General features: G+C 51.3%; 1 protein-coding gene across 4 annotated transcripts in view; it reads left to right on the top strand.

Annotated features, from left to right (window-relative positions):
• The window catches only part of LOC140385199 (grainyhead-like protein 2 homolog), a 154943-nt gene that overhangs the window by 49286 nt on the left and 88289 nt on the right, over positions 1 to 17368 (top strand). For all 4 annotated transcript variants that reach the window (XM_072467093.1, XM_072467092.1, XM_072467094.1 and 1 more), the window contains exon 4: positions 12046 to 12460. In XM_072467093.1, coding sequence (XP_072323194.1) covers positions 12046 to 12460 — 415 coding nt within the window. The remainder of the gene's footprint in view (positions 1 to 12045; positions 12461 to 17368) is intronic.

Here is a 17368-nt window from a genome sequence, read left to right as displayed (position 1 = left end):
TAGATGACATGGCCCCGATACTGGCCCATTGTCGGGGCCTGAATCGGTCGGGACCGGGGCTGTTCCGCGCCGTTGTGAACCTCCACGGCGTTCACGACGGCGCGGCCACTTCGGCGTGGGGGTGGAGAATCGCGCCCCAGATCTCTACCATGTAAAACCACAAAGGTGGTAGACATATGCGAACATTAAAACCTGCAGGCTCCCCTCCAAGTAACACAGCAACCTGACTTGGAATTATACTGCCGTCCCTTCTGTGTCGCTGGGTCGAAAACATCGAACTCCCTCCCTAACATCTGCCCATCACTGGGAATCTATCCACACAATGAGAACTGCAGTGGGTCAAGAGAGAAGGTCAGCACCACCTTCTCTTTTTAAAAAAATATATATTTTATTCAAGATTTTTTGGCCAAACATAACAGTACGTAGTTTTTCTTTTAAACAACAATAAAGCAATATAAATAACAGTGGCCAGTTTTAAACAAGTAAATAAATAATATATAAACAGAAACAAAAACAAAACTAAATGGCAACTGCCTTGTCAAAAATAGTTACTCTCCAAAAATACAATCCAACAGTCCAATATACATTACCTATAACAAATGTCTATACATATACAATGACATCCTTAAGAGCCCGCCCGGATCTCCCCCCCCCCCCCATCCTCCCCCCTGGGTTGCTGCTGTTGTCTTTCTTTCTTTTCATTCCCTCTATCGTTCTGTGAGGTAGTTGACGAACGGTTGCCACCGCCTGGTGAACCCTTGAGCCGAACCCCTTAATACGAACTTGATCCGTTCTAACTTTATAAACCCTGTCATGTTGTTTATCCAGGTCTCCACGCCCGGGGGTTTGGCTTCCTTCCACATAAGCAATATCCTGCGCCGGGCTACTAGGGACGCAAAGGCCAAAACATCAGCCTCTCTCGCCTCCTGCACTCCCGGCTCTTCTGCAACCCCGAATATAGCCAACCCCCAGCTTGGCTCGACCCGGACCCCCACCACCTTCGAAAGCACCTTCGCCACCCCCACCCAGAACCCCTGTAATGCCGGACATGACCAGAACATGTGGGTGTGATTCGCTGGGCTTCTCGAGCATCTCCCACACCTATCCTCTACCCCGAAAAATTTACTGAGCCGTGCTCCAGTCATATGCGCCCTGTGTAGAACCTTGAATTATACAAGGCTTAGCCTGGCACACGAGGACGACGAGTTTACCCTACGTAGGGCATCAGCCCACAGCCCCTCCTCAATCTCCTCCCCCAGCTCTTCTTCCCATTTCCCTTTCAGCTCATCTACCATGATCTCCCCCTCGTCCCTCATTTCCCTCTTTATGTCCGACACCCTACCATCCCCCACCCATGTCTCTGAGATCACTCTATCCTGCACCTCCTGCGTCGGGAGCTGCGGGAATTCCCTCACCTGTTGCCTCGCAAAAGCCCTCAGTTGCATATACCGAAATGCATTCCCTTGGGGCAACCCATATTTTTCCGTCAGTGCTCCCAGACTCGCAAACGTCCCATCTACGAACAGATCTCTCAATTGTACTACCCCAGCTCTTTGCCATGCTCCAAATCCCCCATCCATTCTCCCCGGAACAAACCTATGGTTATTTCTTATCGGGGACCGCACCGAGGCTCCCGTCCTTCCCCCATGCTGTCTCCACTGCCCCCAAATTTTTAATGTTGCCACCACCACCGGGCTTGTAGTGTATTTCTTCGGTGAGAACGGCAACGGTGCCGTCACCATTGCATGTAAGCTGGTCCCCTTGCAGGACGCCCTCTCCAATCTCTTCCACGCCGCTCCCTCCCCTTCTCCCATCCACTTACACACCATTGAAATATTGGCGGCGCAGTAATAATCATTTAGGCTTGGTAGTGCCAACCCCCCCCTATCCCTACTACGCTACAAGAACCCCCTCCTCACTCTCGGGGTCTTCCCGGCCCACACAAAACTCATAATGCTTTTCTCAATTCTCTTAAAAAAAAGCCTTCGTGACCATCACCGGGAGGCACTGGAACACAAAGAGGAATCTCGGGAGAACCACCATTTTAACCGCCTGCACCCTACCCGCTAGTGATAGGGACACCATGTCCCATCTCTTGAAGTCCTCCTCCATCTGTTCCACCAATCGTGTTAAATTAAGCCGGTGTAAGGTTCCCCAATTCTTGGCTATCTGAATCCCCAAGTATCGGAAGCCTCTTGTTACCTTCCTCAGCGGTAAATCCTCTATTTCCCTGCACTGCTCCCCCGGATGCACCACAAACAACTCACTTTTCCCCATGTTCAATTTATACCCCGAAAAATCCCCAAACTCCCCAAGTATCCGCATTATCTCTGGCATCCCCTCCACCGGGTCCGCCACATACAACAACAAATCATCCGCATACAGAGATACCCGGTGTTCTTCTCCTCCCCTAAACACTCCCCTCCACTTCCTGGAACCCCTCAGTGCCATGGCCAGGGGCTCAATCGCCAGTGCAAACAATAACGGAGACAGGGGACATCCCTGCCTCGTCCCTCTGTGAAGCCGGAAATAATCAGACCCCCGTCCATTCGTAACCACACTCGCCATCGGTGCCCTATACAGCAGCTGTGCCCATCCGATATATCCATCTCCGAAGCCAAATCTCCTCAGCACCTCCCACAGATAATCCCACTCCACTCTATCAAATGCTTTCTCGGCATCCATCGCCACCACTATCTCCGCTTCCCCCTCTGGCGGGGGCATCATCATTAGCCCTAGCAACCTCCGTATGTTCGTGTTCAGCTGTCTCCCCTTCACAAACCCAGTTTGGTCCTCATGTACCACCCCCGGGACACAGTCCTCTATCCTCGTCGCCATTACCTTGGCCAGAATCTTAGCATCCACATTTAAAAGAGAAATGGGCCTATAGGACCCGCATTGCAGCGGGTCTTTTTCCTTCTTTAGGAGGAGCGATATCTTTGCCTCTGACATAGTCGGGGGCAACTGCCCCCTTTCCCTAGCCTCATTAAAGGTTCTCGTCAGAAGCGGGGCCAGCAAGTCCATATACTTACTATAAAATTCCACCGGGAATCCGTCTGGTCCCGGGGCCTTCCCCGCCTGCATGCTCCCAATCCATTTCATTACCTCCTCCATCTCAATCTGTGCTCCCAGTCCCGCCCTCTCCCGCTCTTCCACCTTAGGGAATTCCAGCTGATCCAGAAAGCACATCATTCTCTCCTTCCCTTCCGGGGGCTGAGCTTTATATAATCTTTCGTAGAATACCTTGAACACCCCATTCACTCTCTCCGCTCCCCGCTCCATCTCCCTCCTCGTCTCTCACCCCCCCCTATCTCCCTCGCTGCTCCCCTCTTCCTCAGTTGGTGGGCCAGCAACCGGCTTGCCTTCTCCCCATATTCGTACTGTACACCTTGTGCCTTCCTCCATTGTGCCTCTGCATTACCCATAGTCAACAAGTCAAATTCTACATGTAGCCTTTGCCTTTCCCTGTACAGTCGCTCCTCCGGTGCCTCCGCATATTGTCTGTCCACCCTCAAAAGTTCTTTCAGCAACCGCTCCCTTTCCCTACCCTCCTGCTTTCCTTTATGTGCCCTAATAGATATCAGCTCCCCTCTAACCACTGCCTAAAACGCCTCCCAGACCACTCCCACCTGAACCTCCCCATTGTCATTAAGCTCCAAGTACCTTTCAATACACCCCCTCACCCTTAAACATACCCCCTCATCTGCCAATAGTCCCATGTCGATTCTCCAGGGCGGGTGCTGTTCTTTTTCCTCCCCTATCTCCAGGTCCACCCAATGTGGAGCGTGGTCCGAGATAGCTATTGCCGTGTACTCCGTCCCTGTCACCTTCGGGATCAGCGCCCTTCCCAATACAAAAAAGTCTATCCGTGAATATACTTTATGGACATAGGAGAAAAACCAGAACTCCTTACTCCTAGGCCTGCTAAATCTCCAGGGGTCTACTCCTCCCATCTGCTCCATAAAGTCCTTGAGCACCCTAGCTGCAGCCGGCCTCCTCCCGGTCCTGGACCTCGATCTGTCCAGCCCTGGGTCCAGCACCGTATTAAAGTCTCCCCCCATTACCAACTTTCCCGCCTCTAGGTCCGGTATACGTCCCAACATTCGCCTCATAAAATTGGCATCACCCCAGTTCGGGGCATATACGTTCACTAGAACCACCGCCTCCCCTTGCAATCTGCCACTCACCATCACGTATCTACCCCCGCTATCCGCCACTATGGTCTTTGCCTCAAACAGTACCCGTTTCCCCACTAATATAGCCACCCCCCTGTTTTTTGCGTCTAACCCCGAATGAAACACCTGCCCCACCCATCCTTTGCGTAGTCTGACCTGGTCTATCAGTTTCAGATGCGTCTCCTGCAACATAACCACATCTGCCTTTAATTTCTTTAGGTGTGCGAGTACCCGTGCCCTCTTAATCGGCCCGTTCAGCCCTCTCACATTCCACGTGATCAGCCGGGTTGGGGGGCTCTTTATCCCCCCCCTTGTCGACTAGCCATCCACTTTTTTAATCCAGCTCCTCACCCGGTTCCCACGTAGCCGTATCTCCCCCCGACGGCACCCTCTCGCCTCGACCACCCCATCCCGTACCAGCTCCCCCTTCTCCCCAGCAGCAGCAACCCAGTTAAACTCCCCCCCCCACTAGATCCTCTTCTAGCGTAATTGCACCCCTCATGTTGCTCCCAGAAGTCAGCAAACTCTGGTTGACCTCGGCTTCCCCCCGTGACCTCGGCCCCCACTGTGTGAGGCCCCCTCCTTCCTGCTTCCCTGTTCCCGCCATGATTACCATCGCGTGGGAACAAAGCCCGCGTTTCCCACTTGGCCCCACCCCTAATGGCCGGCGCCCACAATTCCTCACCCCCTCCCCCCCCCCCCCCCCCCCCCCCCCCCCCCACGACATGGGGAAGAGAGAAAAGTTACAGGGTCGCAAGATTAACAACTTGAGAGATCACCCCTTCCCCCTTTTTCCCCCCCTTCACCCCACGTAATCACACCACCACTTTGTCCTAAACGTTCTTTTTCTGGCCCGCCTATTCCAGCTGCTCTCCACAATAAATGTCCACGCCTCTTCTGCCGTCTCAAAGTAGTGGTGCTTCCCTTGGTGTGTGACCCACAGTCTTGCCGGTTGCAGCATTCCAAATTTGACCTTCCTTTTGTGAAGCACCGCCTTGGCCCGATTAAAACTTGCCCTCCTTCTCGCCACCTCCGCACTCCAATCTTGATATACGTGGATCACCGCGTTCTCCCACCTACTGTTCCGAGTTTTCTTTGCCCATCTGAGGACCATCTCTCTGTCATTATATCGGAGAAATCTCACCACTATGGCTCGAGGTATTTCTCCAGCCCTCGGTCTTCGCGTCATAACTCGATAAACTCCCTCCACCTCCAATGGGCCCGTCGGGGCCTCCGATCCCATTAACGAGTGAAGCATCGTGCTCACATATGCCCCGACGTCCGCCCCCTCCGCACCTTCGGGAAGACCAAGAATCCTTAAATTCTTCCTCCTCGCATTATTCTCCAACACCTCCAGCCTTTCCACACACCTTTTGTGTTGTGCCTTGTGCATCTCTGTCTTCACCACCAGGCCCTGTATTTCGTCTTCATTATCAGCGGCCTTTGCCTTCACGACCCAAAGCTCCTGCTCCTGGGTCTTTTGTTCCTCCTTTAGCCCTTCAATCGCTTGTAATATTGGGGCCAACAGCTCCTTCTTCATCTCCTTTTTAAGTTCTTCCACAGAGCGCCGCAGGAACACTTGTTGGTCAGGGCCCCATACTAGACGGCCACCTTCCGACGCCATCTTGCTTTGTGCTTGCTTTCCTTGCCGCTGCTCTAGAGGATCCTCCGCAATCCGGCCACTTTCCTCTCCTTTTTCCATCTGTGTCCAGGGGGAATTCCCTTTTGGTTTACCGCACAGTGTTTTTAGCCGTTAAAATTGCCGTTGGGGCTCCTATTAAGAGCCCAAAAGTCCGTTCCACCGGGAGCTGCTGAAACGTGCGACTTAGCTGGTCATCGCCGCACCCGGAAGTCCAGCACCACCTTCTCAAGGACAATTAGGGATGGACAATAAATGCTGGTCTTGCAGAAGATATCCCGGTCCCATTACATGTGTACCGAGCCTGCAATGTAATCAAACATACCAAAGCACTTCACAGCAGCATTGCAAAACGAAAATTGACACTGAACAACAGAAGGCGATATTAGGTCAGATGACCAAAAGCTTAGTGAAAGGAGTTGTTTTAAGAAGTGTCTTAAAGAAAGAAAGCGAGGTGGAGAGGCGATGGGAAGGAATTCCATTTCGTTGAGCCGAGGCAGCTGAACGCACAGCCACCAATTTTGGGACAAATTAAAATCCGGAATACTCTAAATTCCAGAGTTAGAGGGGCACAGCTACCTCTGAGGGTTGTGGGGCTGGAGGAGATTACAGAGGTAGGAAGGGGCAAAGCCTTTGAGGCATTTGAAAACCTGGATGAGAATTTTAAAATTGAGACGTTGGGGTTTACCCGGGAACGAGTGTAGGATAGCAAGCTGGAGGGTGATTGGTGAATGGGACTTGCTGAGAATTAGGATATGGACAGCAGGGCTTTGGATGACCACGTTTACGGTGGGTGGAATGTGGTTCACCAGACAGGGGTTTGCTGGGATATTTAAGTTTAGAGGTAACAAAACCATTAATAATCTTAATAATCGGGCAGCACGGTGGCGCAGTGGTTAGCATTGCTGCCTCACGGCGCTGAGGTCCCAGGTTGGATCCTGGCTCTGGGTCACTGTCCATGTGGAGGTTGCACATTCTCCCTGTGTTTGCGTGGGTTTCGCCCCCACAACCCAAAGATGTGCAGGGTAGGTGGATTGACCACGCTAAATTGCCCCTTAATTGGAAAAAATGAATTGGGTACTCTTAAACATTTTAAAAAAAAATCTTAATCTTTATTGTCAGAAGTAGGCTTATATTAACAATGTAATGAAGTTACTGTGAAAAGCCCCTCGTCGCCACATTCTAGCGCCAGTTTGGGTACACTGAGGGAGAATTCAGAATGTCCAAATTACCTAACGGCATGTCTTTCGGGACTTGTGAGAGGAAACCGGAGGAAACCCACGCAGATACTGGGAGAACGTGCAGACTCCGCACAGACAGTGACCCAAGCCGGAAATCGAACCTGGGACTACTGGCGCTGTGAAGCAACTGTGCAAATGGGGTGGTTCAACAGCAGATGATCTGAGATAGGGGCAAAGTTGGATGACATTATGGAGGTGGAAATAAGTGGTCTTGGTCAGAAGCTCAACCCGGGGTTAAATATGACACCAAGATTGCGAACAGACTGGTTATTCTCATACTGTTGCCAGGGTGAAGTTAGTAACTAAGGAACAGATTTTGGAACAGGGACCAAAAACAATGGCTTCAGTCTTCCCAACATTTAATTGGAGGAAGTTTCTGCTCACCCAGTGCTGGATGTCGGATTTACAGTCTGATAACCTCGCAACAGTGGAGGAGTAGGGAGAAGTGTGATGAGGTAGAGCTGGGTGTTACAGCACCTAGCTCTGCCTATAGCATTCTGTTTCTGCTGATTAGCGTGTATGTATGTAGCCCTATGTTGCAGCTTCACTAGAATGGCACCTCACTTCTGGGTAGACCTGACATATTCTCCTGCACTTCTCGTATATGAAAACATGCCATACTTTCGGATGATGTTGCTGAGAAGGTAGTTGGGAAATAGGAGGGTGCCAAAGATAGAATCCCTACAGTGCAGAAGGAGGCTATTCAGCCCATTGGGTCTGCACTGACACTCTGAAAGTGCACTCTACCCAGGTCCACTCCCCTGCCCTTTCCCTGTAATCTAACCTGCACAGCCCTAGACACGAAGGGGCAACTTAGAATGGGCAATCCACCTAACCTGCACATCTTTGGACTGTGGGAGGAAACTAGAGCACCAGGAGGAAATCCACATGGACACGGGGAGAAAATGCAAACTCCTCACTGTCAGTCACCCAAAGTCACAATTGAACCCAGGTCTGTGGCGCTGTGAGGCAGCAGTGCTAACCACTGTGCCATCATGCCGCCTTGGAGATCCTTGGAGAACAGCAGGGGTAATGGTGCAAGAGATGCTAGTGTAAGTAGTAGATAAGATTAGGATAAGAATTGAACCAGGTGTGAGTAGTCGTCTGAATGCCACGTTGTTCCAGACTTGCATTGTACCGGTGTGTACTCCCCTGGCGTCGTGGAGAATTGGGCGTAGATGGTCGGCCTTCCACTGCATCCGATTAGCAGGATGCAAATGAGCTTGACACTGGCCTCCAGCGGGTTTACCAACCCAACGTGGCAGGCACCAGTGGAAGACCCCCCGGGCCATTGAACCTGCCAGCAGGGGTTTGGGAGAATTCCACCCTGTAAATTATTGTTGGGGGTGAGGGAATAAAGTGTTGAGAAGATGGTTTACGTTGAGAAAAGAAGTTAAGGGTTTGCACTCGCGATAATCCTGGAATAGTGAGCAGTTTCAACAGTCAAGAGTAGGGCTTCAAAGTTTTCACATTGCAGAAGGAGGCCATTCGGCCCATTGATTCTGCACCAGCCCTTGGAAAGAGCATCCTACTTAAGCCCATGGCTTCAGTAACCTCACCTATACTCTTGGACACGATGAGGCAATTTAGCATGGCCAATCCACCTAACCCACACACCTTTGGACTGTGGGAGGAAACCGGAGCATCCGGACGATACCCATGCAGGCATGGGGAGAACGTGCAAACTCCACACAGTCGCCCGAAGATGGAATTGAACCCGGGACCCTGGAGCTGTGAGGCAGTGGTGCTAGCCACTGTGCCACCGTGCCGCCCACTCGACAGTGCTTCATGTGGTCCACTCGGATCCTTTCAGATCTGCGTCACTTTCACCTAAAGGAGAGGCGATTGAGGGTGAATGGCCAGGCTGTGAGAGTAACCGTTTTCATTGGGGCCTCGGGTAGCAAAGGCGCAGGTGAGAGAGTCATGAGCAAATCAGCAGCTGCAGAAATGTGTGTCAAAGGAAGGGTCAAAGGCCAGACAGTTAGGATTTTGGAAGTACAGCTGTAAGTGAAATGGAAAACCGCTTTCTGTTCCAGGGTGTATCCAGAAGGAAGTCGTGGTGGGATGAGAGAGGAGGGATATGGCTGGTGACTAATACAAGGAAGTGATCAGAAAATGGTTTGTTTGTGATTGATAAGACAGGACTCGCCAGACCACCTGAGATGGCAAGGTCAAGGGACGGCTGGGACTCTGGGTTGGAGAGCTGGCATGAAGTTAGAGATTTAGGGAGGATGAAGGAGCAATGAACCCAGAGGGGAGAGAGAGCATGATGAGTTGAGATGGAGGTTGAAATCACTGAAAGGTCAATTGGCACAGAAGCTACAGGAGGACAGCCGTGAAGATATCTCTGAGAAAGCAAGGGAAAGCAAGGGAACAGCAGCAGCCTTTAGTGCATTGAAAAGTTCCACTGGTAATGATTTCTCCAAAGTGCCCTTAGACTTAATTCTCTTTTTCTGTAACCAACGAGATTCCTTCTATCATCAAGTATTTGACACTCGAGCTATCTCCTGAGCGAGGCCACTGATTTGTCATTTTCACAGGCAATTTAAGGGAATTTCAGGATTGGCTCCCAACCCCTATAATGAAAACAACATTCGACTTATTGGGGCAGATTTTCTGCTTTAGCAGTTGGACGCAAGACGTAATGTAAGTGAAACACAAAGAGGCTATTCATTATGGGGGGTGGGGAGGACGTGCCACTCCTGTCCATCCACCTGAACTTTGCTCTGCACTCCACCTGGGGATAGTCTTTCCCATTCAGTTGCCATTACCATTGAAACGGAAACTGAATACCTGGAATTCGCTCAGGCAACAAAGAGGGAAAAAAAGTTACTTTTCCAAAGACCCTTCCTCAGGTCTAGCTATGTGCTTTGCAATACACAGACCGCTTGGCTCAATTTCACTTTGGAAGATTACAGGTAATAAATCAGTATTAGGGCAACAGGGTGGCACAGTGGTTAGCACTGCTGTCTCACGGCGGCGAGGTCCCAGGTCTGATCCTGGCTCTGGGTCACTGTCCGTGTGGAGTTTGCACATTCTCCCCATGTTTGCGTGGGTTTCGTCCCCACAACAAAGATGTGCAGGCTAGGTGGATTGACCATGCTAAATTGCCCCTTTATTCGAAAAAAGTGGGTACTCGAAATGTAAACAAAAGTCAGTATTAGACTTTCAACTTCTACGAGCTCTCTTGAAAAAATGAAATGAAATGAAAATCGCTTATTGTCACAAGTAGGCTTCAAATGAAGTTACTGTGAAAAGCCCCTAGTCGCCACATTCCGGCGTCTGTTCGGGGAGGCTGGTACGGGAATTGAACCGTGCTGCTGGCCTGCCTTGGTCTGCTTTCAAAGCCTGCGATTTAGCCCAGTGTGCTAAACCAGCCCCCTGCACATCCTACTTCATGCCGTGATTAACTGCATCCATATCCTGCGCCAGAACTCAGTCAGCTGATTGGCAGCATCTGAACTAGGGGAATTCCAGCATCGGTCTGGTGGGTAAAGGTGTTGCCCAGCATAACTCCATGTCTGACAAACCACGATGGACACCAGTTCGACTCCAGGTCGGTGCTGAATTGGCGTATCTCAGCTGGGGCGACAATTGGGAGTTGCAGTTCGTTATGGCGCTGGATGGGCAAAATCACCTATAGTTTCAGCTTTTAAACCAATTGACACTTGGTGAACCCTCTTTGAAAGTCTTTACCAGTAATCAGGCTCACACATAAAGAATTATCATAGAATTTACAGTGCAGAAGGAGGTCATTCGGCCCATCGAGTCTGCACCGGCTCTTGGAAAGAACACCCTACCCAAGCCCACACCTCCACCCTATCCCCATAACCCAGTAGCCCCACCCAACACTAAGGGAAATTTTGGACACTAAGGGCAATTTAGCATGGCCAATCCACCTAACCTGCACATCTTTGGACTGTGGGAGGAAACCGGAGCACCCGGAGGAAACCCATGCACACACGGGGAGAATGTGCAGACTCCGCACAGCCAGCGACCCAAGCTGGGAATCGAACCTGGGACCCTGGAGCTGTAAAGCAATTGTGCTAACCACTATGCTACCGTGCTGCACTTGGGCCAGAAATTGGAACTGCCCTTTTTGCTCATGGAACTGTTTTCAATGAAGTGGCAGCGATTTTATTCATCATAGTGTCAATATATAGTTATTCCTTTTTATTGTTAATGTGTTTTTCTTTTCACGCTCTTTCCTGATGATGTCAGGGGCTGGTTTAGCACAGGGCTAAATCGCTGGCTTTTAAAGCAGGCCAAGGCAGGCCAGCAGCGCGGGTTCAATTCCTGTACCAGCCTCCCCGAACAGGCGCTGGAATGTGGCGACTAGGGGCTTTTCGCAGTAACTTCATTTGAAGCCTACTTGTGACAATAAGCGATTTTCATTTCATTTTTTCATTTCATGTTTATTGCCTGGTTGGGTATTGTCTCCTCTCTCTGGCCCAATGACGCAAGTGACCATCGTTTGTTTGAATTGACAGCAAGTGTTGCTGGGCTGTTGGATGGCAAAGCCTGGGTCAGTTTTATAGCCAAGCCCCAGTTTAGCTTCGCCCAATCTCTTGCATGAAATTCTGGTTGGGTTGGGGGGACGTGTCATTAGATGGCCATCAGGCATGAGAGCTCTGGCTGTCATTTCTTATTGTTTTCCTGCCTGACCCATGGACGCCAAGAGCCACATTCCAATTAACTCAACACAGACCAAGACCAAGGATTGAGCCTAGGACCTTTCCGGAGCATGACTCAGCTAATTAATCAATAGCCAAGGGGAGGGAGGAAGTTAACAAGTTTGAAAAATAAACAAAGAAAAGTTTGCTCATGTTCTAATTTCTAAAAGGAGTGAAGCAAATAACCTGAGAATACAAACCTACTATGTCACTGCCAGTACATCTTCACTAAATCTAAGTGACGTTGTTTTCTTTGAATCCGTCCCAAAAGCTCTCGTTCTCACAGCATTTTTCTCCCCTGTGTTTCCATTTATCAGGAGTTGCCTTGCATCATCGGACAATCAGAATGATCTAGAAGTCCATGACAATCGAGTGCAGGTCCTCAAGTCCCTCCCAGTGAACCTGTCCTTGCATCCGGAGCACTTGGACGCCTCAAAGCGGGATGCTTACGGTCCCAATCCAACTGAGAACACGCCGGTGTCGGTGGCAGGGGTGGCAGTGGTCAGCATCAAAACGGAGGGCTACCCCACCAGCTACTCGGGGGCAATGACTCCCACTGTGCACTATAGCAGAGCCGAGAGTGATGAACAGAGAGGGGTGATCTTTGAACAGAACCTTGGCAGCAGCCAGTACGAAGTGTTCACTGTCACACACACCAACTACCTCAAAGACGACCAACGCAGCACACCCGACAGCAGCTACAGTGAAACGTTTAAGGATGGAATAGTGGAAGTAAGTTGTGATTTAAAACTAAACAGATACGTACATCTATGTTATATCGATGAAAATATGCTTCATTCCTCATGGATTTTGTATATCAGATGCATTAGGGTCCCCCCCCCCCACATGGCTGTGGTTGGCTGCTGGTTAATCTAAAGTTTCAGGGGTATAATTGATAGATTTTTGTTGCATAAGGGTATGTAGCAAAGGTGGAGAAGTGGAATTGAGGTACACATTAGCCATGGTATGGCTGGATGGCAGAACAGGCTGGAGGGCTGAATGGTCATCTAGTCCTACCTTCCACTGTCAGTGAGAAGTAGTATCTAGGTCACGTTGGGACGGCCTTTGGCATTAACTGACTGAACTAACCATATATGGTACAGGTACACTATTCCAAATCTGGAGATGTCCAGAAACCTGGCATTTTTATAAGCTGTCATAAATTAATTTTAATTTTTAGTAAATGAGTAAAATAACAGTGACCTGTCTGGCTAGGTACTGCATCGGTGTGGTGGTGCACTGGACCAGTTACTGGCTTCACGCATTCATCTTTTCCAGCACTTTGAGTGGTCCCAGCGACCCTTGACCCCCCCCTCCCCACTCGGCTTGACTTGGCCCTGACCCGGCCTGGACCGTCCAGTCTGACCCCGCCTGAATGCCTGACCCAAAAAACGGGAAAAATCCGGTGTGGACTCAGTCCGGAGGTTGCCAGTTTTGGGACACTGGGCGGGATTCTACGTCCCCCGGCTGCGTAGCGCTCGGCCGCGCGCAGTTTGCTGGTGATGGGATCCTAGCCTCCCGCCGCTTGTCAATGGGATTTCCCATTGAAACTAACCCAGCCCACTGTGAAACCTGCTGGCAGGATGCGGTGCGCTGCCAGTGGGAAAAGTGAATCCCGATGACTAGAGAATGGAAGGTATATCCAGCTCTCCCAGCCCCTCTCCATTCCACAATCATTTGATTGATTGGACTGGGAAATGGGTTCTTCATGATTGTCTTTTGACCCCTGCACTTCAGTAAACATTAAATCAAGATCGGATTTGCTTTCAATTCAACATCCTTTTCACTTCTTGCCTCTGGAAGCCGCCAAAATGATACATGAGTTTTGGTGTTGGTTTTTACACCCGTCCTTCCTGCTCCGAACAAAGAATCTTCCTGTCTCATCTGGTTGTTGCAAAACCTGACTGAAGAAACGCAAAGCTTGGAAAATAAAGGTTAAATTTTAAAAGGAAACTGACCACACCTCTGTGGACATGTACACAGTATCCTGTGTACACTCAGCGATTCTGATTATCTGAAGGTGCAGCTTTCCAACCCCCGAGCAAGTCAGCGAAGGGCATGGGTGGAAAACTGCCGCGCATGGATCATAATAATCGCTTATTGTCACAAGTAGCCTTCTGTGAAAAGCCCCTAGTCGCCACATTCCGGCGCCTGTTCACATTTAGGGTACAAGTGGGCAAGTCGCTGGACACATTGGGCAGATTTTTACTATCCCCGAGGTGGGACAGGAAAGGAAAGGGTGGGGGGGTTGGTGGGGTAGGAACTGCAGATTAAGAGGGAGTCGCATCAGGGACGTTTCCTGGGACATGGGTTGGCTGCCCACACAACTAAGGTGGCCAGCCAATATAAATATTCAAGGGCCCAGTTCGGGTTAATTCTTCAGGCCCGCTGAATACAGAGACTACCATCTCCATGGAGGCGGCCTCCCTGCCTGGGTGGGTGGTGGTGGTGGTAGTGGTGGTGGGGGAGGGGGGGGGGAAGAGGAGAGGGGAGGGGAATACTTCTGAACCAGAGGCTTCACAGATTTACGGGCTGCGTACAAGAAAGGCTGCTGCAGCCATAGCCCAGATACTCCGTCTGGGAGGGCTTTTCTCCGCCATTGCGAGGGGGCTCGCACCCGCAGAACTTTCTTTTGCTTATGCCTCGGGCGCCTTTGTGATCCCCAACCTGCCTAATCGCTGGGGCTGCTGAGGCTCTACAGCCGCCAGCCACTCATTTAGCAAACAGCATTGGGAGCGGCCCAAGGATATTGGAGCCCAAAGGTGGCCACGGGTGGGAGAAATTGGCATTAGGCTATTGAGTTGGATGATCAGGCAATATCATACTGGATGGCAGAGTGTGCTTGAAGGGCCAAATGGCCTCCTTCGGCTCCTATTTTTTCTATGTTTCTTTCTGTGTTTCTAATTAGGAAGCTGCGTCTGAAGAAATTTTGAGTACCCAATTCATTTTTTCCAATTAAGGGGCAATTTAGCATGTTCAATCCACCTAGCCTGCACATCTTTGGGTTGTGGGGGCGAAACCCACACAAACACTGGGAGAATGTGCAAACTCCACACGGACAGTGACCCAGAGCCGGGATCGAACCTGGGACCTCGGCGGCGTGAGACTGCAGTGCTACCACTGCGCCACTGTGCTGCCCTGTCTGATGAAATTGTTGAGCTGACCCCGCTGCTGGCACATGTGAGCGTGGGTGCCCCATTTTATCCTGAGGTTGGGGCACTGAAGCCCGCATTTGCCAGCAGCGGGGTCAAGCTGTCTAAAATTATGTAAAATCATCGTAGAGTCAGGAGTTTGCCCGAAGCATTTTCAGGGATCAGATGGATAATAGAGGCATTGAGGGGTTTTGACATGGAAGATATAGAGGGCTTGATCTATCGGCCACCTTACACCCGAAAGGCAGCGCGGCATGGCTGGTAGGTGCCGGGAGATCCCCCTTCCGGGATCTACCCAGTTGGCCACGCATCGCAAAATCTAATGCAATCTCGCAAGATGTCACGATGTGAATCTCGCCCATTGTGGGTGGATCACCTTTGGGCAAATCTGCATATTAGAGCGAGACAGCTAGTCTCACTCTAATATTCACTCCTGTAATCTACCCAAGGCATTGGGATCTAACCCCTTTGCCTGGGAGACCTGGGGTGAGCGCTGTTCAGTGCTGGTCACCACAAACCGGGACAAGACGGAACAGTACTCGTGGGGATCTCCCATGGGATCAGAGGCCGCCAGGTGCTTGTCCTCTGGGCAGGGTGGCACCCATATGGGTGCCAGCATGGCACTGCCAGCTGGCAGGGACATTGCCACACTGGCAGTTCAAAGGTGCCAAGCTGGCAACCTTCCTGCAACGGGGATTGGGCCTGGGGTGCCCTGTGTGGGTGTCGGGGGGGCCTGAGGACCCTCTTATAGGTGAGTCGGGGGTTTGGGGGTCACGTTGTGGAGTTGAGAGATTGGGACACCATTTAAAAATGGCATCCCGATCTCCTCCTGCACGGAGGAGTTCTGGCGAGCGGAGCTCCTTAATGCAGGAAACCGGACTGAGTGCGGCCTCATCGGGGAGTTCCCCGCTGAGGCCCCAAATCTATCCAAATGGGAACAGAGTCCCGTTTGATAGTGTGGGGTTTCCCGGCGCTCCGAGTGCCGGAAAACACTCCACTAAACGTTCTCTGTTCCCATACGGGTAAACCGCACCCAGAGAAACTGTTTCTATTGGTGAAGAGATTGAGGAGCAGAGGGCCCTGATTTTAGAATCATTGGAAAAAGAAACAATGATGCCGTGAGAAAAATCCTTTCCACATGGCAAGTAGATCTGAATTGGAATGTTCTGCCCGAGAATGTGGCAGAGGCAGGTCCAATTGAAGCATTCGAAAGGGAATTGAATCATTGTGTAAAAAGGAAGAATTTCTAAGACTATGGGGAAAAGGCAGGGGAGTGCCTTTTAGAGGGCCAGCACAAGTAAGACAGACTTAATGGCCTCCATCTGTGCTGGTACCATCTTCCATAGGTCTACGTTTGGTCATTCAGTTCTGAAATAGGATGATGTGGAGATGCCGGCGTTGGACTGGGGTGAGAACAGTAAGAAGTCTTACAATGCCAGGTTAAAGTCCAACAGGTTTGTTTCAAATCACTAGCTTTCGGACCACTGCTCCTTCCTCCGGTGAATGTCCTCCTGAGGTTCACCTGAGGAAGGAGCAGCGCTCCGAAAGCTCGTGATTTGAAACAAACCTGTTGGACTTTAACTTGGTGTTGTAAGACTTCTTACTGAAATAGAGGGCGAGATTCTCCAACTCCCCCGCCGGGTCGGAGAATCGCCGGGGGCTGGCGTGAATCCCGCCCCCGCTGGTTGCCGAATTTCCCCCTCCCCCCGCCCCCCCGCCTGGCGATTCTCCGGCCCGGATGGGCCGAAGTCCCGCTGCTGGAATGCCTGTCCCGCTGGCGTGGATTAAACCACCTCTCTTACCGGCGGCGCGGGCGGGCTCCGGGGTCCTGTGTGGGGCGCGGGGCGATCTGGCCCCGGGGGTGCCCCCACGGTGGCCTGGCCCACGATCGGGACCCACCGATCCTCGGGCGGGCCTGTGCCGTGGGGTCACTCTTTTCCTTCCGCCTTCGCCACTGTCCCCACCATGGCGGAGGCGGAAGAGACCCCCTCCACTGCGCATGCGCGGGGATGCCGTGAGCGGCCGCTGACGCTCCCGCGCATGCACCGCCCGGCAATGTCATTTCCGCGCCAGCTGGCGGGGCACCAAAGGCCTTTCCCGCCAGCTGGCGGGGCGGAAATCAGTCCGGGGTGGGCCTAGCCCCTCAAGGTTAGGGCTCGGCCGTTCAAAATGCGGAGACTTCCGCACCTTTGGGGCGGCGCGATGCCGGACTGATTTGCGCCGTTTTTTGCACCAGTCGACGGACATCGTGCCGATTACGGAGAATTTCGCCCAGGATGTCAGACCTTTAAACTAAATTCTGGAATTAAAGTTTCTGGCAGCTCACTGTAGCAGATCGAAATCAACATTTCTATCAGCTGATCTGAAATGATTTGGGAACCAGCAACCTTCATTTGATTGTAACAATAGTGGATCCCACTAGAGATTTTCTTTTGCCAAATATGGAGCATCGCCTTGAGACTGTGGCCTCGTTCCTGCGTCAGGAAAG

Source organism: Scyliorhinus torazame, chromosome 11 (genome assembly GCF_047496885.1).
Source record: "Scyliorhinus torazame isolate Kashiwa2021f chromosome 11, sScyTor2.1, whole genome shotgun sequence".
Classification (NCBI taxonomy): domain Eukaryota; kingdom Metazoa; phylum Chordata; class Chondrichthyes; order Carcharhiniformes; family Scyliorhinidae; genus Scyliorhinus; species Scyliorhinus torazame.
Note: the sequence above shows the minus strand (reverse complement) of the source record. Positions and strands in the feature narration are given on the sequence as shown.